This window comes from Eublepharis macularius, chromosome 9 (genome assembly GCF_028583425.1).
Source record: "Eublepharis macularius isolate TG4126 chromosome 9, MPM_Emac_v1.0, whole genome shotgun sequence".
NCBI classification, from domain to species: domain Eukaryota; kingdom Metazoa; phylum Chordata; class Lepidosauria; order Squamata; family Eublepharidae; genus Eublepharis; species Eublepharis macularius.
The window spans coordinates 551699-575463 of NC_072798.1; the positions used below are offsets into that span (position 1 = coordinate 551699).

Consider the following 23765-nt stretch of genomic DNA (forward strand, 5'->3'; position numbering starts at 1 on the left):
TTGTTCACATATGCCTCGGACTTGTCTCTGGACACTTCAGCCAGAGGAGCTGAGGAGGGGTGTGTGTTTGCTCTTCCACCACCCCACTACACCCCCCCACCCCACCCCCGCCCTGCTTCTGCCAACAGCAGTCAAAGGCATTGACTCTTCCCTTCAGGGCCTCGCCATCCTGGGCTCTGAGCGCTCTCGCCAGTGGCCTGGAATCCTCCCTGCGCCCTCGCATTGCAAGAGGCCCCCTGTGCTGTTGTGGTCCTTCGCCATCCCTCCTTATGCCAAATGCAGAGGTGAGGGCGGAGCTGCGTGGGCGCTCCTCAGTGGGGTGGCACGGGCACAGCCGCCTTTCAAGGAGCAGTGCGGAAATGGAAGCTCAGTCATGGGGGGCCTGTCTGCTCCTGTGTTTTCTTCAGACCATGAATGTTATGGGCTGGAAGCAGAGATACCTGCTTGGTGTTGGGAAATTCAGGGAGATTTGGGGTGGAGCCTAGGGGTGGGTGGGGTTTGGTGAAGGGACCTCAGTGGGGTATAATGCCAAACTGTCCAGCCATTTTCTCCAGGGGAACTGATCTCTGGAGTCTGGAGATCAGGTACAATTCCTGCAGATCGCCAGGCCCCACCTGGGGGCTGGCAACCCTAGAGAGAAGAGGTCCCCCATTGAGTTGGGAGCTCCAGCACGTGGCCTTGTGACATGAGAGGCAGTCCTAAATAAGGCCTCTGAGAACGTACACCTGCTCCTGTGTGGAGAGCCAGACCTGCATCCCCTCAGAACAGGATGCATCCTGCATCCTCCTGGAACGGGAGGGCATTCCTTGTGGCTTCTCAGCAGGCTCCCTAGACTAGCTAAACCCTGGGATGTCCTGGGTTTAGCCTGAAATGATGCCTGGCCATTTACTCCCAGGAAATTCCAGTAGAACAAGGTTGCTTACTCTCCCGGAGGCACCCAAGAGCCTCCTTCATCACAGCCTTCTCCTCTACCCCTATCCCCCCCCCCCCAGAAAACATATGCATTATGACTTGGGATGCTAGTCGTTGTTCTATGTTCCACATTTGAATACAATATTGGAAAGGGGCTCCAGGGGAAGAGAGGCGGGCAGTAGGCAAATCACTAACTCCCTACTGGGGCCCAAGTGGTGTAAACTGTCCCCGTGGAGACGCCCCTTAAGGTGGGGCCTTAGAATGGCAACTCAGGGAAGGGAGCTGGGAGCACCGGCCCTCTCAGCAGACAGTTACTACCAAGGCCAGTTGGTGGCAGCCGCACCAAAAGAGAGAGAGAGCAAGAACCCCTCCGAGGGTCAGGAGAGCTGCGAGAGCGGCAGGGTGGCCGGAGACTTGCACGGCCGCCAGTGCAGAGACATCGTGGAGGGCAGGACAGTGGGGTTATGCGATCACAATAGGAATAGAATCGGGGGCTTCAGGCACACTCCTGGACCACGGGTCCTGTCCCGCTGGAGGTTAGTGCCAAGAAAGAAAGTTCGACTGTCAGCCAAGTATGCAAATCCAGCCAAAAGCCCCGTGAAGACCCTTTTGGGAGGCGAGCATCCCCCAGTGGAGTTCCTAGGAATCCTGAAGCCGTGCAAAGGGGGCTGGCTTACATTCCAGAGGCATTCAACCCGAAGGCCGCCTGGCCATATAGCATCTTGTTAGCTGTCTTGCTGGGCAGGTGTTTTAGAAGCCCTTTACACTAGGGCAACCTCTAGAAGAATTAACTCTGGTCTTGGGGCAGATGCAGAGTTCCAGAAGCAAAAGGCACTGGTAGGGAGGGGGGTTCCGTGGCCCCAGATGGCTGAAGAGGGGAGGCTTCCAGGGCGGCTGGTGCCCATGCTGGTCTCCTGGGTGGGAGAGGCAGTGTTCCTCCAGCAGCCAGCCCTGGGGACAGAGAGCGAGAGATCAGGCACGGCCCAGGCCTCGGGGCAGAGCTCCCTACAATGGAAGCGTGGCCCTCTCTTGCTCCTGGTGCCCCAACTGGCAAGAGGCGTTTGCAGAGTTTCTCCCACCCCTTCCACTCCCACTGGACAACAGACCACCGGAAGGCCACTCTTACCACGGAAGGGCTCATTGCAGGCCCAAGGTGGGGAAGGGGTCAGGTGCAGATGAGATACCGTTCCTAGGTGGAGGCAGACGGAGTTGGAGTCTTGGGCTTCTGGGCCAGGCACGGGGCTCAGCTGCAGAGGGTGAGAACAATGGAAGGGGGGGTGGCAGCCACGGAGGGAGGTGGTGGATGGCCAGGCATCTTTGGCAGAGGAGCTCCTGCTGCCAAGGAAAAGCTGCCACAGCTGCTCCGGAACTTGGTTGTCCCATGAAGAATTCCCAGAGCTCTCAACAGACTGCAGTGGTCAATGGCTCCGTTTGAAGGAAGCTGTGACTGGCAAGCTGAGCTACTTCCAAGCGCGCCCTTCACACTGGCCCTGTCTGCATGGCGCAGGCATCAAGCAAGCACACTGTGAAGCCTCTGCCTACCTGCTCAAAGAGGGCAGCAGTGCTCCTGTGGACAGCTGAAGGAACTGGAGCCCAGCCATGGGCTGCTGGTGCAAAGGAGGCTCCTGGGGTGGAGACGGAGAAAGAGAAGGACCCTTGCACAGTCGCTCCCTGGTCAGTTGGCAAAGAGGCAGTGACCGCCTTTGGCTGGCAGCAGCCTGCAGCCCAGGTGCTTGTCCCCTCCCTCTCCAGGGGTGTTGCTCAGTTCCCCCCACCTTCAAAGCCTGGGGCGGGCCTGGGCACCTGGGGCTGTGCAGGGCAGCCAGGGAGCTGAGATTTCAGAGTCTCCCGTCGCCATCTTGCTCTCCGATTTGAGAACCAGACCTGGTTGGCAAGAAGGAGAAGGAGACAGGCGTCAGGGGAGGGGTGAGGCTGCGCCCTGGGGCCGCACTACATGTTCAGCCCTCGACTGCTGAAGGGCCAAACCACGTTCTTGGGAAGCACCCCCGGCTTTAAGACACAGCCCGGCCCCTGTTGGCTCCACTAACATTGATTCCACACACACGCACACACGTCCCTAACACCCCCCAACGTGGCTGGCATGACTGGCTCTTGCTGATCTGTTACCCTCCCCACCCCACCCCTACACTTGATGAGCAAGCCAACCTGAGCCACCACCCGAAGGAGAAGTGGGTGGCCCTGGAAGCTTTGGAGGGAAGCTGCTGCTGCTGCCTGGCGTGATGCAGAAGCCGCAGTACAGATGCCGGAAGGAATCACTGGGAGGGTGGCTGAGGGCAGTGCAGAAATGCTGGGGGGGGCCCTGTACCCTCACGGCTGGGGCATGGACAATCATGCCTTTTGCACGGCAGCGGAAATCCTACAGAGCCTGAGTGATGCCCTCAGACACAGCCCTTGAAATGGAAAACACTTTCCTGGGAGAATATTTCGGTGCAGAAGGAACCGAGATCCTCCCCTGCTGCCACCCCAAGAAATGTGGCGCAAAGGAGAGATCGAGGGATCTCTCACAGCAAAGACGTACCTTTGTAGGTGTAACCTTGCCATCTAGGAGACCGGGGGCTCCCGGGCGGGAGAAAACAGAAGGACAGCCAAGTCGAGGAGGAGGACAGGGTCCAGAGCCGCTGAGAATCGCTCAACAGGGGGCTGGCTGTTCTCCTGTTTCAACAAGCTTTTTCAAGAGCGTTCAAAGACAGCCCTATTCTACGTCTCCAGTTTGGTCAGATACTGTACGTTCAGCAGTAAACAACCATAATAGGTACCCAGATACAGAGTGAGCCCCCCCGGTCTCCTAGACGGCAAAGTTACGCCTACAAAGGAAGAAGAAAGAACATAATGCGTCATGAGAATTCTGCTACGATGTAAAGGACTTCCCTCAGGTGGTCTCTTATCTAACATCATTAGCACTTTCGGCCGGGCAGTAGAGGAGTACTACCTGACCACATGATCTGTGTGAATTGTGATGGGTTGTTGTAAATTATTGAATGTGCAATTATTGATGGATGTGAACCGTATACTGTTATTTGATAATTAATTATTTATTGTTATTTATTGAACACTGTGCACCTTGCACTTTATATTTAAATATATAATTATTGAGTACCAGTTGGTTTTGCATGGTGCACTTTAACAGATCATAAGCACTGTAAGTCTTTGCCACGGGAGATTCCTCAATCTCTCCTTCGTTCCACATTCTCTGCGGCGGTTCCCCTCTATTGTTTTGGCCCACCCCAAGAAACAGCAGTGGAAATGTCAGAACCCACCACAGAGGCCGATCAAAGGACGGGGGCTGTAAAGAACCTCCAGAATTCAAGGCACTCTACCACTGGCTGCTGGATGCAGAGGCTGTGCCTTGCCCACCGGCATCTGGCTGGTCTGCTGGAAGTGAAACGCTGCCCTTGGTGGACCCACCATCTGGGTCTGACATGTGTAGCCCAGCCCAGCCCAGCCCAGCCCATGGTTTCTCACGCTACCTGCAGACCAGAGGCTGGGTTGTGCAGGGCTTGTGCCCAGGTTGGTTGCTGCTGACCTGTCCACTCATGCCCACGTCTTCCTCTTACAATCTGGGCAGGTTGCACGATTTAACTTCGGGCAATGAGTCTGGGATTTCTAGCTAGGGGGTGCTTTTTGTCTGGGGTGGGGGAGGAGGCTTCAGGGCACAAGGTCTCTGTCAGAAAGGGAGACCGTTTTCTCCGTGGTACAACTAACAATACATGTCCCAGGTCCATCCAGGGCTGAGAGACCAATCCGTGAGGTGAATGCAGGGCCAAGAGGAGTGGGTGCCAGTGCAGAAAGCACGGCTGGAGAGAGGCGCAGAGCGGAGAAGCCGGAACCCGGGCCAACATCCTAACCCAGAGAGCCCTAAAGGTTGGGCTGTCAGTCCTGGGACTCCAATGCCAGAGCTGCATTTTTACAGTGGTTCTGTTCCACCCTGGGGGGCCTTTGAAACCTTCTGAGTAGCCCAGCAAAGGATGTGAAAAATTCCACCACGTGCAGAGTCCACTTTTGTCAGCATAGAGTTGGAAGGGTCCTCCGGGGTCATCTAGTCCAACCCCCTGCACAATGCAAGACTTTCCCAACTACTCCCCCCCCCCCCACACACACACGCACGCACGCACCCAGTGACCTCTGCTTCTTGCCCAGAAGATGACAAAAAACCTCCAGGATCCCTGGCCAATCTGTGACCCATTGTGAGTTGAGGAGAGTACATAAGCTTGACACCAACCAAGTCGCTGGAAGCGTGTATGTGCATGCGTGCGTGCGTGTTTGGTGCATGCTTGCATTGTGCTGCTCTGGACTGACGCTGTTATGTTTGCCTAATCAGCAGACGTGCCGCCTACCTGTTTGCATTTCCAGATAAGGCAAGCTCCTTTCTCCTCACCTGTCCTGGATGCTTGTTGGTGAGGTCAGGGCTAGTGCCCTTGAAACTCCTGGCCAGAGAGAGATGGAAGGCAGGGCAAGGGTGAACTTCTGCTTAGTAGTGGCCAGCTACAGGGGCGAGGGGGGCAGAATCCTGCAGACTCAGGCCAAAGGCTGGGAGCTTTCCTCCCCATGGGCATCGGTGGCCATACTCCAGAGGAACAGCTTTGGTTTCTGGCTGTGTAGGGCTCCCCTCTGGGCTTGTGTGCAAATGTCAGTCTGTGCAATGCTACTTCTGGGGACAGTTTTACTCACACGGATGGTGGCACTGGGCAGCTGAGTCACAGCCGAGAGCTTCTCCCATGTCGCCATCCCTGGGTACTGCCCTCTCAGGAATTCTGGAAGGGAATTCGAAATGCAGTCATCCCTCTCACCCCGGGCGCCAAAGCAACATACTGAGGCTGACGGAACCCATGGAGAAAGACGGTCCCCCCTCCACTGAAGAATGCAGAATTGGTGAGGGTGGCCAAAGCCCACTGAGGCGTTCCCATGTCCCAGCAGTGAATGCATGGGCTTGGTGTAGCCATCTACCCCCGGCTGTTGCGAGGGGGCCGTAGATCGCCCCCCGGCACCGATGGCTCAAAGCCACAGGCAGACCCACCTCCAGACATGCACGGCTGAATGGGACATAAACCAAGCGCCGGGACTGCATCAATGCTTCCCAGGGACATGATCAACGCATGACGGCCCATTGAGCCACAAGCTTCCTCGGGCTGCCTATTTCACTGCCTGATCACAAGAAGCAACATTCTGGGGAATGACCCTTTCTCTCCCTTGAGCTGTTCCCTTCATCCCATTCATACTTTTGTGGTGAGGGGAGAGGGGACACAAATGCCCAAGTAACTGAACCCCTGTCATGTTCCCCCGTCCTCTTTCTTCTGGACTAAGAAACGCCAAAGCCCGCGGCCCCTTCAGCTAGGGAAGATGCTGGAAAGCGAGAGGCAGCTGGAGCTGTCCACGGCAGAATGCGGCCCCCCGCCCCCAGCCCATTCCTGTCTGTGTCTGCTCTCCCAAACAACATGCTGCTTTGGTGGCCGATGGTTCTGCCCTTCTTTATAGGAGGAATGGAAGGAGCAAGGGGGGACCCTGGGAATCAGGCTGCCTCCACCCCATCAGTGGCCCCACCAGGGCCCAGCTTATGTCTGCAAAATGTTCTCCCCAGCTGCCCTCCAAGACCCAGAAACGTTGGCCTTCTGCCCTGACCTCACCCTCCACCTTGGGCCTGCAGGACTCTCAGCCCTGCCCAGGCCTGGCAGTCACCTTCCTCCAAGGCCTCCCGTTGCTGCTTGGAAAAGGCCGTTCTGTTCCTACTGCTCCCCCGGCTCTTGGCTCCCTCCGGCAGGCCTTGGATAGGTGGGGGCTTTGGAGCCTCTAATAAGGCCTTGGTGCCTCCTGTCCCCAGCAAGGAGGGCCCTGCAGAATGGGATGGGAAATACCTGTAAGCTGTTTTTTCTCTTAGACAATGGAGACCCTAGTCAAGAATAAAAACACTCGTATATAACCAGAAATAGAAAATAAACATCAAAAGCATAGACATTAAAACCCAACGTGAGCTGCCCTCTTCACAGGCCAGTTCCCAAGAAAGGGCCCCTTCTCAAGCACAGTAATATATCACTTCTGAAAGGAGGAATGCCTGTGCCAGTTTGGGAGTGTGTTTGTGTCACAGAGATACAATTTTATCTTTGACAACCAATTAAAATTATTTGGGACAGGAGAGATTAATTTTTTTCATTGTTAAGAAGAAAAAGAGTGTAATCTCTTTTTAACATCTTTTAAAGATTTGTGGATTCTTATCTAGGCAGGTGCCCTATGGCCCCCTAGCTGGCCTTCGCAAAATGCCACATGATTACAAATCTGAAGAATCACCTGAATCTAAGACCAATCACATTTTTATATTGCTGTCACCTGTGAAAGACCTTAGAGATGTCTTTCTAGACAGTAAATGTCATCTTACTACCTAATTCAGTAAGCGGGTTTCCGACGACTCGCCCCGTTTCCCAGAGCGCAGGCGTGTTAGTGCGCCCCTAGCGGGGATAAGGGGGAGTCGCTCCCGGCAGCGCCCACCACCTTCTGCGACCGATCCAGCGCACATGGGGCTGAAATGGGTCGAATCCACATTCACCCATTACCCGCATGTTTATCGGATATCTTCCGTTTGCCTCCAATCCGTGATTTTTTTCTCTTCGTTCACATCCCTGCTTCCAATTCGCCTTTCTCGCGCGTCCCTCCGGTCACACGGCTGCTCGAAAACTGCTTTTTTGGGCGGGACCTTTTTTCCCCGCCCATTTTTTAAAAAAATTTTTGAGCTCACTTTTCCGTTATTTCGATCTTGTGTTATAAAGAAACATCATTGAAGATAATGATGCCTCTCTTTCCCCCACTGACAGCACTGATGGCTCTTCCGTTTCTTTTTTGGACATTCTGAAGCATGCGGGAAGCTTTCGTGGGCATTTCCTATGCAGGACAGTTCAGTGCTCGAATTTTACTGAAGTTTCACAAAGCCAAGCTTTGGGCGGGTTCAGGCCGGTCAGTCACTTTGGATGAAGAGGCTGGTTTGAAAGGTGGTTTGAAAGGTGCAGTTTGAAAGGCTGGTTTGAAAGGTGCGGGTTGCATGTCTGTGCGAGTGGAGCGTGCCGAGACGCCACCCAGCCGTCCGCTCCCCCTTCCCCCCTCTCCAAGACTGGAGCGGCAGCGCCTGCGGGGTCAAGCCAGCTTGGTGGCCAGAGGGCCGTTTACCCCAAGGGGGGAAGGCTGCGCCCCCTCCCCTCCCGCGGACCGCCGCGCTGATGGGCGACCTCGCAGGGGCAGGCGCCCAGCGAGCTGGGCCTCTGCGTGGCGAGCGCCTGAGCCGGAGTGCCCACAGTGGAGAGGGCGCCTCGCAGCGCAGCGCATCCTCGCCCCCCGGCAGCGCAGCACTGGCTCACTGCAGAGAGAGGCTTGGAGGGACGCGGCTGTCTCCTCGGCCGGCATCCCCGGCCCGCCGCCGCCGCTTCTCTCGGCAGCAGTTTTTAAAATCCCTGTTCATCTTCAGCCCCCCTCCGCGGATGTGCCAGCCCACGGGCCAAGCCACCTTTGCTGTCCCCCCTACACTACACAACCAAAAAAACTCACCCCAGGCGGAAAATTACAAATTCATGCAATTTAAATGTGTAATTCCAGAAAGCAATAAATATGCAATATTATTGTCAATAAAGGCTGAGGCAATTATAATCCCCAATTTCATGGAAAGGGCAACAGTTCTAGTAGACGTGTATACCAGCCGTAGTCCAACAAGCTGTCCCGGTCCAATACTTGTAGAACCAATTTAAAGACCACTAAGGCAAGATAACGTCCCGGTCCGACGCTAGTAGGAGCCGCTGTAGAAGGAGCGGGAACAGATGAGTAAGGCACAAGGTCAAACACAAAACAAGCCGTCTCAATCCGACGCTTGCAAGAGCCGCTGCGAGGTGAGCGGAAACGGAGAGCTGAGGCAACGAGCAAAAGCCGGCCAATTCTTTCTCTTTATCTCGTTTCAGACCTAGATATGTCTTTCATCAGGCCATAACGTCTAAAAAGTAACATAAAGCAATAATATGCATCGAAGTTAAAGAGAAACATGCTATTACGTAAAATACCCTCCCCCAAAGAGGACATATGAGAATTACTTACAGCATAAGTTACAATTGTGAACTCCCAGGAAATTATCCAACATATGCGGAGTAACGGGGGGTGGGGTAATACAACCACTTAAATATATATCAGGGTGGGACCATAATACATCCAAGTTAAAGACACAGTACAGTAAATTATTTTAAAAGCACAGAGCAATAAATAATTATTCACAAGATAGTTTAACATGTTAATATACAAGATACTATTCAGTAATGATAAATTCCGACTGTCAGCCAAGGGAAGGGGGGGGGAGGGGAAAGGGAGAAGGAGGGAGGAGAAAAAGGAAAGGAGAGGGGGAGGGAGAAAGGAAGGGACTAACAAGCCGGGTAGCTGCCGATCAGGGAAATACCGATCATAAAAAGGAGGAAAGTTCCAAATGGTTATTCAGACCATGTGGGATCATGGACCGAAGTCTAACGAAAAAAATAATTTCAGTAAAGACACAGTACAGTAAAATAATTTACTGTACTGTGTCTTTAACTTGGATGTATTATGGTCCCACCCTGATATATATTTAAGTGGTTGTATTACCCCACCCCCCGTTACTCCGCATATGTTGGATAATTTCCTGGGAGTTCACAATTGTAACTTATGCTGTAAGTAATTCTCATATGTCCTCTTTGGGGGAGGGTATTTTACGTAATAGCATGTTTCTCTTTAACTTCGATGCATATTATTGCTTTATGTTACTTTTTAGACGTTATGGCCTGATGAAAGACATATCTAGGTCTGAAACGAGATAAAGAGAAAGAATTGGCCGGCTTTTGCTCGTTGCCTCAGCTCTCCGTTTCCGCTCACCTCGCAGCGGCTCTTGCAAGCGTCGGATTGAGACGGCTTGTTTTGTGTTTGACCTTGTGCCTTACTCATCTGTTCCCGCTCCTTCTACAGCGGCTCCTACTAGCGTCGGACCGGGACGTTATCTTGCCTTAGTGGTCTTTAAATTGGTTCTACAAGTATTGGACCGGGACAGCTTGTTGGACTACGGCTGGTATACACGTCTACTAGAACTGTTGCCCTTTCCATGAAATTGGGGATTATAATTGCCTCAGCCTTTATTGACAATAATATTGCATATTTATTGCTTTCTGGAATTACACATTTAAATTGCATGAATTTGTAATTTTCCGCCTGGGGTGAGTTTTTTTGGTTGTGTAGTGTATGGTTGAATTGTGTCTAAGCTCTCCACCCCCCTTTGTACTTGTTCTACCTTTGCTGTCCCGGCAGCCCCCGCAAGCCCTGCCGTTCGGCTCAGCCGGGGATGCCTCGGCCAGTCCCTTCTCCGCTCTGAGCTGGGAGCCTCCAGCTGCGCCTGGGCTTCGACTCGGTCTGCCGGGCACCTTCTTGACCCCGGCGGGAGAGGAGGCGAGTGATGAGCCCGCCGGCTTCCCAGCGCCTCCAGCCCTGCCGCTGGGGCGGCCCTCGGCAGCGACTGTTTTCTTTATTTTGAATGATTGATTCACTGTAATTTCGATATTACAGTAATATAAAATTAAAAAAATAAAAAACAGTTAAAAAGGAAGTTTTGCGAGTCCGTTCTGATGATGGATTCACCCCAAAATGATTTTTCAAACTACCAGATTTGATTCAGAAACAGCATAATCAATAAATCCAATGCTATGAAGTCAAAAACAGTCTTTTGCAGACTACGGAGCACTTGCAAGTTGAATCAGCCAATAGGAACTCTCGGAACGGCCGGAGAGACAGGAAGGGGGGGTGGTTTTTAAAAAAACCGCGTAAATTGCGCATTGGACTGTTCACGGCCACCGTGAAACTCCCGTTGAAAAACTGTGACCACATATTCGGGAGAAATGCGAATGAAATGCGTCTGTTTAATGAGGTAATGTGACCGGCACTCAAGATTGCGGGGAGAATGCGGGGAAAACGCAGAAAAAAAGAAGTAATGTGGATTTGGCCATGGATAGCTGCCGGGCGCACAAGCCCACGAGAAGCGCTGCGAGGCGGCCTGAAGGCAGGCAGGGGAGAAGCCACACTGCTGTGTCCCAGCTGCCAGGCAGGCAGGCAGGCAGGCAGGCAGGCAGGCAAGCAGGCACCTGGCTCGCCCCGCTGCCTCCTGAAGGCAGCCAGGTGCCGCATGCCCCCACTCGCGCGTGCGCCCAGCCGCCAGGGTTGTCGTGGCAGCGACTCCGGCTCTCCCCACCTCCTGCAGAGCCCCTCGGAGTGCACAGATCCGGGCCCGCCATAGGACAGCCCCGGGCGGGCAGGAGCCACTCTGCCTTTAACCCTCCCGGCGCTGGGGCTCCTCCTGTGTCAGGGGGCCAGCCGACCAAGCTGCAGCAGAGGAGAGCCCAGTCGGGGGGGCGGGGGGTCTGTGAGGCTGTGCTCCCCCACCACATCCGCCTGGCTGGGGTTTGAAAGGCGGCAGGAGGGAAGCTGTTGGGTTGCCAGCTCCAGGTGGGGAAATTCTGAGGGACGGGGGGGGGGTGGAGCCTGGAGAGGGTGGCCATAGCAGCCCTCTCCTCCAGTGGAAGTGATCTCTGTCAGCTGGAGAAGCTGGGAAGCAGGGTTGGCAGCTTCAGGCTGGAAAATTCCTGGAGAAGGTGGCGTTCGGGGAGGGATGGGATATAATGCCATAGAGTCCCCTCTCCTAAGCAGCCCTCTCCTCCTGCGGAAGGGATCTCCCCCAGCCGGAGTTCAGTTGTAACTGTGTGCACCCTTCTTTTTCTGAGATAAACTTATTCACAAAGTGCCTGGAGCGAAGTGGTGCAGTCGCCGCTATTGGTCTTCGGGGCTCAGCTAGTTTCCCAAGTTCACTGGGGTCTTGAGTGTGCACGTGGGAATGCGCTTAGACGTAAGCCCCACTGCGCACCGCAGCATTTAGTTCTGCGTGAAGGCCCAGTGCTCCAAAGGGTCTTGCGGTTGCAGGGTGGTACTTGCAGAAGGCTTTGGTCAGATGAGTGAAACTGTTGCAGCAGAGTGTATTGGGAGAAGTAAGAATGAGTCCCAGACCATGAAGGACTTCTTCTTACCTCTAAGGAACTTGAATTGAACCTGAATATGAACGGAGCAGCTGATCAGTTGGTGCGATGGGCCTACTCAGCCTAGCAAAACTATAGTCCCATCCTAAGGAGAGTCACCCCTTTCTATGCCCGTAGACTTCAGTGGACTTAGAAGGGTGTGATGGTTGTTGTGGGTTTTCCGGGCTGTATTGCCGTGGTCTTGGCATTGTAGTTCCTGACGTTTCGCCAGCAGCTGTGGCTGGCATCTTCAGAGGTGTAGCACCAAAAAGCTATGGCCAGCCACAGCTGCTGGCGAAACGTCAGGAACTACAATGCCAAGACCACGGCAATACAGCCTGGAAAACCCACAACAACCATCGTTCTCCGGCCGTGAAAGCCTTCGACAATACTTAGAAGGGTGTGTTTAGAAGCGCACGGCTAATCTCCTTAGCCTTGACTCTTGGGGAAAGTGCTCCAATCTCTTGATCATTCTGGATGGTTTTTGGCACCCTTTCCAGCACTACAACCACTTTTCTGAGATAGAGCAACTAGAATTGCACACAGTATTCCAAATGAAGCTGCAGCATAATGCCATAGAAAAGCATTACGATATCGCCGCGGAGGCGGCAGGGAGGCCCGGCTCAGCGCATCCCTCCCAACCGTTTGCTAGAGCCCGTTGCATTTTTTCACGCAACGGGCTTTGTTGCTAGTTTAGTATAAAAGGATGTCACTAAGGTAAGAAACGAAGGGTTTGATGAGGGAGATCGCTAGCAGAAGATTTTAGGTGAGAAATGTATCTGTCTGTGGGTCTATGGAATTTCCAGTGCATTTCATAGTGGTTCATAGATCTGATTTTAAATCATTCTTAGCTTTGATTGAGAAATGTTCAGAGATTTACTTTTCATTTCATGCATATGTACATCAATTATTGGATTCATTTTAATATGCCTGTATATTTTAGCATCTTGCTTAATTAAAAGATTAGGGTTTATTTCAATAAAGATTCTCTTTGTGCCTTGAGGGGAAAGAATTAAATGAGAAGTAACATATATCATTCGTACTGAGAAGCTGGCTCTCTAAAGAGGAATCTCTCTTTTCAGACCCTTTCTGAAGCTTTGAGCTTACCAGAACTTGAGATATAAACCTCTGAACTGGACAGTTAGAAGGTCTAATGAGGTACGGATAAATTACAGGCTCTCCTCTGTTCTCCTTGGAGGTCACAGAGCAGGTGCAGCTATTGAACAAGCCGAGGAGTAGGTGGCCAAGGATCACGCCTGGCCGTAGGCGGGGGGGGGGGGGAGGAAGAGAAAGCAGCCGAATGTCGCTGCTGTGCTGAGTGAACTCGCCAAAACCTCCTTACAGAGAAGCCCACCTGCCTTCTAAAAGGGCATTGGAAGTTGTATGTTATTTTGGCTGAAAAGCAGAGCAATAGCAGGTCATGTACGTTCTGAAGAGAGAAAGCGTGCCCGTAGAATAACACAGTCTCCACTGTGGGATGGGAACAATGACATCCTAAAGCAGCACCTCCGGAATGGAGGACAAGGACCGAATCCTGGGCTCATCTCACCGTTTGGCAAAGCGGTCAAAGGAGCTGGAATGGATCACTTCTAATTTTCCTCCATGGCACCATAACCTCCATTATCCAAACTTCTGAAACAACTAGTCAAGAGCAGGCTCCAAGGGTATCTCTGAGCCTGCAGCCCCATCTCTGGTTGGGTTGGAAAGGAAACTCTATAGAATTGTTAGCTTGGATTGGGCTTGGGTGCCACCGATATCAAAGGCAGGCCCTGTCGGGCTATGCGGAGAGGCTCCATCTTGGACCCATTCCTAGGAAGAACAACATCAAGGCTCTTTTCTAAGATAGGATTAACCAGCAACGTACCTACCTATTGATTCTTTTTCTAGTGTTTGTCTATAACTTTCTGTCTACTGATGGTTCTGAATTATTAATAATTTGAAACAGGGCACCGCATTTCATGCCAGATCGTCATTGGGCTCCCCTCCTTTCATAAGAGTCTCGTCTCACAAGAGTTACAAGAGGTCAGGACAGGGGAGTGTTGCCCAAAGTGAGCCTGACATAGATCTGAGCTTCCTGGGAGGAAGCAGCAAGACCCCCAACGAAGCATGACATGTAATAAATAAATAAAATGTAAGGCTCCGGAGTGCGGGGTGGCCTGAACCACACTACAGGTTGGTATTCAAAGGCCCCAAGACTCAAGCGAGCAGGAAGGGTCCTTGCGAGGAGTTGGCTGAGACTCCTCCATTGAGTAACCCCTTTGTGCTTGATGCAAGTGTCTTGTGCCTTGGTCTGATACCAGGCGAGGGAGGCCGTTGAGCCTTTGGAAAAGGAAAGGAATGAAAGGACTGGCTTAGAAAGATGGGGAGATGGCAGAGAAACCAAAGCAACTCCTTGCAATGGTTTTCACTGGGGAAAATGAGTGGCACGAACCCACACTGGAGCCACGGTTTTTAGGAAGGGGGTCTGAAGGACTGAGAAAAATTAAGGTGACGGAGATGAAGTTTTAGAACTACTAGCCAAACTGAAAACCTGCAGATCCAGGTAGCATACATTCAAGGAGTCTAAAAGAACTAAAATATAACATTGCTGTTCTACTAACTAGTATATGTAACTTGTCGCTCAAGTCAGCCTCTCTGCTGGATGAATGGAAAACAGAAAATGCCACCCCCGTTTTTAAAAAGGGATCCAGAGAGGAACCAGGACGTTATTAGCCAGTTAGCCTAACATCAGTTCCAGGTAAATTAATTGAAAAACTGTTCTTAAAGGAGACGTATTAAGCGCAGTGAGGACCAAAGTCAGCTGAGGGGAAATCAACGTGGCTTCTGCCAAGGGAAGTCCTGCCTCACCAACCTCTTGGGTTTCTGAGCACTTTACCAAACCTGTGGGCAAGGGTGATATAGTAAACATTGGGACAGGTAGACGTGCTCGTCTGTCTGTAGCAGTAAAAAAGAGCAAGAGTCCAGAAGCAGCTAGAAGACCAACAAAATTTGCAGTAGGGTATGAGCTTCCGTGAGTATCTGAAGCAGTGAGCTGTGACTCTTGCTCTTTTCTGCTAGTAGGCATTATATACTTTTGAGTTCTAAAAGGCTTTGGAGAAGGTTCCTCACTAAAGACTAGCAATATTAGCAGGCACGGTGTAAGAGGATGGGTCCTCTTATGCTTTAAAAGTTGGTTAAATGACAGGAAGCCGAGAATAGGAAAAAACAGACAGTCCTCACATCTGAGGGAAGTGAGCAGCAGGGTCCCACAGGATCAGTGTTGGGACTGTGCTATTAATATCTTGGGCTGAGCCGTTCTGGGGCCAAGTTTGCAGATGATACCCAGTTATTCAGAATAGCGAAAGCCAAGGCCAACTGGGAAGAGCGATAACTTGTGTGAGTGGGCAGCCATGTGGCTAATGAAGTTCACCGTGGGTAAGTGAACAGTGGTACCCACTGGAACAAAAATGCCGCATTTTAAATATATGCTGAACTGGCTGCGGCTGAGATTTCTACAGATCTTGGGGCTGTTGTGGAAAGCTCAATAAAAAGGTTGACTCGGTGAGCAGCAGAGAGAGCAGCAAACTCCGTGCCGGGAATTATTAGAAAAGGGAATGAGAATAAAATGGCCGGTGTGGAAATGCGGTTACAAGAAAGCTATGGTGTGGCCTCATCTGGAACACTGTGTGCAACTCCGGTGACCAGGAATCGACGACAAAGGGGAAGAGGGGCAGCACCAAGGCAAAACGAAGAAGAGGCGGCAAGTGGTGGTGCCATTGTACAAATTGTACAATTATTGTGCCATTATTAAAGACTCTTCTCTTTGCTCCACTTAAGAAGAAGCAAGTGGAGCAAAGAGAAGAGTCTTTAATAATGGCACAATAATTTGTTTTGCAATTTTGGTGCCATATCAGAGATATGAATCCTATAGATCTGGAAAAAAGTACAAAGGAGAGGCACCAACATGCCGAGGGGGTTGGACCCCCTTCCTATGAGGAAAGGCTGAAGAGTCTGGGGCTTCACAGCCTAGAAGAAAGACAGCTGAAGAGGGAAGGGACATGACAGAGGTTTATAAAACTGTGCATTGGGCAGAGAAAGTGGATCGAGGGAACATGACCTTGTACTTAGGGGAGACTTTAATTTCCCTGATGCATGCTGGGAGACCAGCTCTGCTACCTGTCCCAAGTCATGCAACTTCCTGACCTGCCTGGCTGGCAACTTCCTTTCTCAAATGGTGGAGGAAGTGACAAGGGGCTCAGTTATACTAGACTTGACATTAACCAACAAGAAAGAGTTGGTTAATAGGGTAAAGGTGGTAGGAACCTTAGGGAGAAGTGAAGACGTCCTCTTAGAATTCCTTTTGCTGTGGAGTACCAAGGGAGTTTGTAGCCAGATTTTAGTTAGGCAAACTTTAATAAACTTAGAGATATGATCATAGAATCATAGAATCATAGAGTTGGAAGGGGCCATACAGACCATCTAGTCCAACCCCCTGCCCAGTGCAGGATCAGCCTAAAGCATCTCTGACAAGTATTCATCCAGCCTCTTCTTGAAAACTGCCAGTGAGGGGGAGCTCACCACCTCCCTAGGCAGCTGATTCCACTTTTGAACTACTCTGACGGTGAAAAAGTTTTTCCTAATATCCAGTCGGTACCATTGTGCATGTAGTTTTAGCCCTTTGTCTCGGGTCCTACCCTCTGCTGCCAACTGGAACAGCTCCTTGCCCTCCTCCATATGACAGCCTTTCAAATATTTAAAGAGAGCAATCATGTCCCCCCTCAACCTCCTCTTCTCCAAACTAAACATTCCCAAGGCCCTCAGCCTTTCCTCGTAGGGCTCAGTCTCCAGACCCCTGATCATCCTCATCGCTCTCCTCTGCACCCTCTCAATTTTGTCCACATCCTTTTTGAAGTGAGGCCTCCAGAACTGCACACAATACTTCAGGTGTGGCCTGACCAAGGCAGTATAGAGAGGGGCTATGACCTCCTGCGATTTTGATGCTATGGCGCCTTTGATACAACCCAGGATTGAATTAGCCTTTTTTTGCCACCGCATCACACTGACTGCTCATATTTAGTTTACAGTCCACTCTTACCCCAAGATCCCTTTCACATATACGACTACCCAGAAGTGTATCCCCCATCCAGTATTTGTGCTTCTCATTTTTGTGGCCCAGATGTAATACTGTGCACTTGTCTTTGTTGAATTGCATCCTATTCACAGCTGCTCACTTCTCCAGAGTATTCAGGTCTTGTTGAATTTTAATTCTATCTTCTTGGGTGTTTGCTACCCCTCCCAATTTGGTATCATCAGCAAATTTAATGAGTAACCCATTTACCCCTTCATCCAGATCACTAATAAAAATATTGAAAAGTACCAGGCCCAAAACCGAGCCCTGCGGCACCCCGCTGGACACCTCCCTCCCTCCAATCTGATGAAATGCCGTTGACCACCACTCTTTGGGTGCGGTCCTCTAACCAGTTCCCTATCCACCGAACTGTCCTATAGTCCAGTCCACAGTCTTCATGAGAGCTATTCCATGATGAGAGCTATTCCACGGACAAGAATGCTGAAGGGGAAAAGAGCGAGTGTAGGGTGGGCTCTCCTAAAAGAAGAGCTCTTGCAGGCTCAAGCTGTCACCATCCTAGCAAGACAGAAACGTGGTAGAGGATCTAGGGAGCCCACGGGGACGAACAGAGAGCTCTGCAATTAGCTAAGGAGGAAAAAGATGTTCAAGGAGCGGAGGGAACAAAGTGCCTCTGAGGAAGATGGCTGGGCACTGTAGGGCAGCTGTCAGAGAGGCCAAAGCTCAGAATGAGCTGAGAAGGGCTAGAGGGGATTACCGGAACAAAAAGACGTTCTTCAGATATGTGAGGAACAAATGGAAGGTGAAGGGGGTGATTCCCCCATTGCTGGGTGAAAATGGAGAAACTCTGACAGAGGAAAGAGAGAAGGCAGAAAGGCTCCATGCTTACTTTGCCTCATTTTTTGCCCCGAAGGAGAGAACAGGCTCACCTAGAGATAATGGTAGACCAAGCATGGCTTCAGGGCTGCTGGTTGACATGCGCAGAGAAGTTGGGGAGGAGCACCTGGCTGCACTAGGTGTGTACAAATCCCCTGGGCCAGAAGAGGTGCACCCAAGAGGGCTTAAAGGACTTTCGAAAGAGCTTGCAGACCCTTCGTTGATCATCTCCCAGGCCTCTTGGAGGACAGGCGATGTGCCGGAAGACTGGAGGAGGACAAGTGTCATCTCAATCTTCAAGAAGGAAAAAAGGACAGTCATGGGAACTACAGGCCAGTCAGCCTTACCTCTGTCCCAGGGAAGGTTCTGGAGCAGATATTGAAGGCATCAGTCTGCAAGTCAGCACGGATTTGTCCCCCACAGGTCCTGCCAGACCAACCCCATCTCCTTCTATGATTGAGTGACAGGCTTAATGGATCGCAGGAACACTGTTGATGGAGTTTATCTGGATTTCAGTAAAGCTTTTGACAAAGTTCCTCATGATGTTCTCATGAATAAACTGGTGGGTTGTGGACTGGACTTTAGGATGGTCAGCTGGATAAGGAACTGGCTGGATAACTGCTCCCAAAGAGTGGTTGTCAATGGCATCGGGTCTGATTGGAGGGAGGCGTCCGGTGGGGGGCCACGGGGCTCGGTCCTGGACCCAGTGCTTTTCAACATTTTTATAAATGATCTGGATGAGGGTATGAAGGGTTAGGGTAGATGATACCAAACTGAGAGGAGCAGCAAACACCCTTGAAGACACCGATGGAATTCAACGAGATCTGAACTCACTGGAAAAGGGGGCAGATTTGAATAAGATGCAATTTAACACGGATAAGTGCCAGGGTCTCCACCAGGGTTACAAAAATGCAAAGCATGCATACTGGATGAGGGATAGCAGTGCGTGTAAACATGATCTTGGGATATAGGTGGATAGGAAGCTAAATATGAGCAGTCAGTGTGATGCAGCAGCAAAAAAGGCAAACACAATCTTGGGGTGTATCAGCAAAGTCATAGCATCCAAATCACAGGATCTCACTGTCCCAATATATACCACATTTGTCAGGAGTATACCTGGAGTATTGTGTGCAGTTCTGGAAGCGTCACTTCAAAAAGGAGGGCAGTGGCCACGAGCAGAGAGAGAAATTCATGGCGGAGAGTCCCATCAGTGGCCATTTGCCGTGCTGACTAAAGGGAGCCTCCAGGTGATCTGGCCAAAGGGAAGAGCTAGTTTGGGGCAATGAAGCCACCAGTGCGATCATGTCAGCAGCCCGAGAGAGACAGGGGGCGGGCTTTGGGGAAGAACACCCAGCGGAGACCTCCCACCCACCGAGCGACCCTTAAAATTACTTCTTCTCCCTCTGTGGTGGTGGGGGGGTGGGGGTTTTTTTGAGGGTTTGTGGGATGAAGTCATGCCCGTTCTTAGAGGGGCAGCCATTCTCTACGTGGTCAAACATGCTTGAGGCACACAGAGGCATGCTAGAGCCTCTGCGGGCACTCTGAAGGAGCCCCACTCCAGCACGTGGTCTGGAGAGAGGGGACCAGCCAGATGGAGGAAGAAGACACTGGAGGCAGGACTGAGATTAACCGGGTCTGAACCACAAACCCAGGACCCCTGACCCATTTTTGCCTTTCTCTTTAACAGAGAGAAGTTTTAGACCTAAGAAAAGATGACTGTTTCATTTTGCTCTGTGCTCAGGTGCTGTAAACTTTTGCTGCTCAGCTTGTAATACTAGTTATATCCATTGAATGTCTATATTCTTAAAGATAACATTCTCCTTTTTGGAACTTGGAGTTATTGGGTCTTTGCAACACAGGAAAATCCTTGTGATTTGGTTCATGCTTAACAAGTATAAGAGAGAAGTGGAGAGAGAGACCTGGGAATAACTCTAACCGGAGAGATTTCCAACGTGCCTAAACCTAGGAGGGGGGCAATGGAAAGCACCCGCCTCTTCCTCCTCCCCTCCCTTGTAGCTTCAGGCTGGGAGGGAGGGGCACACAGAGCCCTGGTCCTGCTCTCCTTCATGCCCTCTCCACCCAACCAGGAGTGGGCAGTTGAGTGCCCTGCATGGAAGAGCCCCTTCTTTTGCAACAGGTCAGGAAAACCCTCCCCTTTGGACCTGATGCGGTCTTTCTCTTCCCAGGAACTGCTGCTTAGCTGAGCTGAAAAGCGATGGCACCTCCAACACAGAGGAGCCACCACCCTCTCCCAGACGAACTTACAGAAGGGGAGCCAGTGGCCGGGAAAGGGCTCGTCCTGGCAGCTGGCAGGCTTCCTCTTGCGCATTATACATGCATCATCCTTTGCCACACGATGCAACAGTCCTGAGATATCTTAGAAAGTGCACAGTTGGATAGCCATCTTTAGGGCACTGGAACAACATGGACCCTTCATTTAGGCCATTCTTTGACTGTCAACAAGGCAGTGCAACTCAAGAGGACGGCTTTATCTGCCTGAGAGAGGGGATGCGGGAGGAAGCAATCGCCAGGCTTTCCCGCATGGGCTTGGCTTGCAGTGCCATCCACACTGAATAGACTTGAGCAGGACTCTGAGTGGACCTGCTCCTATCTGCTTTCTTGGCCACTTACTAACCCAATGGGTGCTCCGCGAGCCAGCATGTGCAAGGCTAACTTGTTCCTCTGACTAGTTCTGCTTCATCCAGCATCAACTCTGCTTGGCATTTGGAAGAACTCATTTTGGTCTTCCAGAGCGAAGCAAGCAGCCCAATAACTACACGGACTGATGGGGTCTGATCCAGGCTGGCCTGCGTGGTCCTGGCGATGGTCTGCCTGTTGCAAAGGCCAGAGCTGCAGCCATGGTTCGCAGGGAGGGGACCGCAGCCCCAGGGACTCCCTGCTTAGGCGGCCCCTGATGGGAGTCTTTGCCTCGCAAGTGTTACCTGACGGCAGAAGGGCAGCCAGGCAAGCAGGTTGGCCTGGGAAAGCCATGTCCCTTTCCGGACCCCTCAGGATGCGGTTGATGGAAGATACCTGGGGGGGACAAGAGCAGATTGGGGCAGACATAGGCACAAGGCATTGGCTGGACTGTCTCGCTTTCGCCTGAATGGCTGGCCCAGAGTCCACGGCACTGCCTCCCAAGTGAACTTGCCGAGGGCCCCTTACAGAGGCAGAAGTCTCTCTCGGTCACAGTTTTGAAACAATGGCTCAGGACTGGCCAGAGTTCAGTACACAAAAAAGCCAGCCCTGCAAGGACCGCTCCCACCTCTTTTCTTCCCTTGGAGGATCGAGCAGCCCTCCTCCCCGCTTCCCTGCTGCTTCCCCCACCAGGTCTCTGCCCTTCATTGCTGAGTGGGAGTGAGTGCAGGTCCCTCATGTGGCGCAGGGGGCCCAGGAAACAGCAGGCGAGAGGGTCGGCCCAGGAGCTGGAGGGAACATCCCTTGGGAGACCTTCAAATGCGCCAGCGAGAGCACAGAGGCTCTACCGGCCCACAGGAACCGGAAGCAGCAAATCCGCACTGAGATCCAAGGTGGATTACCCAGCGCGAGGGAAAATACAAGGGACTTAGACCAGGAAGTCTCCCCTTCAGTTCTATGACTACAAAATGCCTGTATCCTCCACCACATGCAGCTGTTGGGCTGGGATGCCTCGTACACCACACCGGAAAATGCCACACGGAAAGGAAGAAGGACACAATCCCAGCAGACAGGTGGAAGGCCGAGACTCCTGCGGCTGCCAAACCCAAAGCATGTTGGCTGGCCTCAGAATGGCACGCCCACATTCCCCGAAGAGTGTTGGCTGCCCAGGAGAGGCCTTTCCCTCGCACACCTCCCGGTCCTTTTCTCAGGAGATGCCACCAGGGGCTGAACCTGAGACTCCCCTCACGTCAAGCAGATGCTCTGCCGCCGAGCCTCAGCCACCAGCCCTGGTCCCCACATGCCACCCAGAGGCCCATTCAGGTAAGCAGTGAACTACTCACACTGGGCACCCTGTTGGCAGCACAGACCCCCTCTGCCTTCAGCTTCCTTCTGATCTCACAGGCAAAGATGGACGGCTGCGCTTGCTTTAGCTGCACAATCCGGGCCACCACCTGTGGCGTGGACATGCGTGGCTGGCTGCCGCCCATGATCTTTGGCTGGATCACTCCACTCTGGTGGTAGCGAGTGAGAATCTTGCTGACGCACCCGTTGGAAACCTGGAGATACAGAGAGCAGACTGTGTTCGTGTGTGTAGGGATATGGACAGGAGTGGTCAGGCGGCTCTCCTTGGTTCACTCAGCTGAGGAGCCCCACAAGGTTTTCCCTCCTGGATTCTCCAGCCGCACCCCTGACCAGACTGCTCCAGTGGGCTTCTCTTTGGCCGGGTGCTTTAAGTCTCTCCCACATCTCCCGCCCCCCCCCCCCCCGCGCACACTTCTCATGGGAAATGCCACAGACACCTTCCTCCCAGCCTCCCTCCTTCCGTGTTATTGTTACCTTCAGGTGGCGTGAAATGTCCGAGGCCCGCAGTCCACATGAGGCCAACTCGACAATTTCCTTCCTCTTGGAGATGGGGAGGGGGCAGCCATTCACAAAGTGCCCACCCAGCTGGTTCACCCCGGTGGCCCCTGCAAACAGCCCAATATGGCGGGTCATCCAGAGCGTGCAAGGAACTCAGCCCCTTCCGGGGCCCATCTGGAGACGGGGCAAGATTCTGGGGCCACAGTCAACGTGGGCCAGGATCCCAGACGTACAGTAAAAACAACTGGTGAAAGGTGCTCTCGGATTGGGTGCCTCAGAGAATCCCAACGGAGACTCTGTGGCTTGTGACCTCCAGTTTTTGCTGCAGAATATCACGAGTCACTTCTTGCACCGTGTGAAGGGCATTCAGCTGCTGCATGAGAAGCGGGTGGCCGTGGCCGTGGCCAGGCCAGAGTACCACTGGATTGGCAATGTCTCCACCTACTCCGTGCTCAGGCATCTGGTGGAGCAGACTATCCCCCTGCATCGCGTGGCCTTGGAAGCCCACCGTGGGTGCAGAGGGAGACTGCTCAGCCACAGCCAGTCGCTAACTCTCCCCACACGACTGAGCCACTCAGCCTCTACACAGCCAGCTTGGGCCAGCCCTGAAGTCATGGGCTAAAGGCGAAATTGGTCTCCATTTGTGATCCAAGTTAGGGTGGTGTCTAGCTCCTTCCAGAGGAAGAAGCCCTGATGGAGATGCTGCAAAGGAGCACTGAGGCCAAGCTGCAAACTCTTGTCCAGAAGAAGGTCTCCATGTTGGTGAGATCAAGGGCAGCAGCATTGCCTTGCATGTCGATGCTCTCATTCACCGGAGAAAGGGGCTCTGCCAGTGTGAGGCACCTGCAGGCCAAGAGGGGCATGCTGGCCTAGCAGAAGAGCAGGAGGCGGGAGGGAGGAAGCAGTAGCCCCCCCCCAGCCCCCCCAGCTCTTATGCTGGACAGTTTGCCTCTCTCGCCACTGTGGGCACAGCCGGCACGTGGTTGCAGCTCACTGGGCAAGTGTTCCATCCCGGTGAGAAAAGGAGGCAAAGACGGGAGGGTCAGACAGAAGGGACGGGGCGGGGACTGCCTCGCAGGACCTTATGGGTTGCCTGACACGGATCCTTGGAGCTATTGGGGCCCAGAAAGCCACGCTGCGGCCAGGCCTCACTCTTGTAGCCCAGGAGCTCATCCCTTGCCCTCGGAGCATCGTGCAGCGGGAATGGGCCTTTGCCCAGATGGCAACATTGCCAGCCCTCTCCGTTCACGTCTGCTGCCTTGGAGGGTGGAGGAGCTGCCTTTCCTGAAGGTCAACTTGCCACTCTCCCACTGTTCAAACTGGCCTTTGAAAATGAGTGAGCTGAGTGGCAT

General features: G+C 52.5%; 1 protein-coding gene across 1 annotated transcript; it reads right to left on the minus strand.

Annotated features, from left to right (window-relative positions):
- Window positions 1-2410: 2410 nt before the first annotated feature.
- PAX4 (paired box 4) lies at window positions 2411-22900 on the minus strand. Its single transcript, XM_054988504.1, has 7 exons — window positions 22750-22900; window positions 22390-22520; window positions 21894-22109; window positions 20856-20946; window positions 6607-6759; window positions 5602-5684; window positions 2411-2796 (listed from the first exon to the last, which is right to left on the minus strand). Exons 1-7 carry the CDS (start codon window positions 22898-22900, stop codon window positions 2674-2676), a joined length of 948 nt encoding a protein of 315 aa, XP_054844479.1. The 3' UTR covers window positions 2411-2673.
- Window positions 22901-23765: the final 865 nt, after the last annotated feature.

What these genes read in the sequence shown, in the direction of transcription:
- PAX4 (XM_054988504.1), bottom strand. Translation starts at nt 22,900, where the DNA reads ATGCAGGGGGATAGTCTGCTCCACCAGATGCCTGAGCACGGAGTAGGT. An exon ending in ACGGGAGGCCTTGGAGGAAG is followed by an intron (nt 5,685 to 6,606) that starts GTGACTGCCAGG and finishes ATTCCCTTCCAG; the next exon opens with AATTCCTGAGAGGGCAGTAC. An exon ending in TGCCCAGTGCCACCATCCGT is followed by an intron (nt 2,797 to 5,601) that starts GTGAGTAAAACT and finishes CTTGCCAACCAG; the next exon opens with GTCTGGTTCTCAAATCGGAG.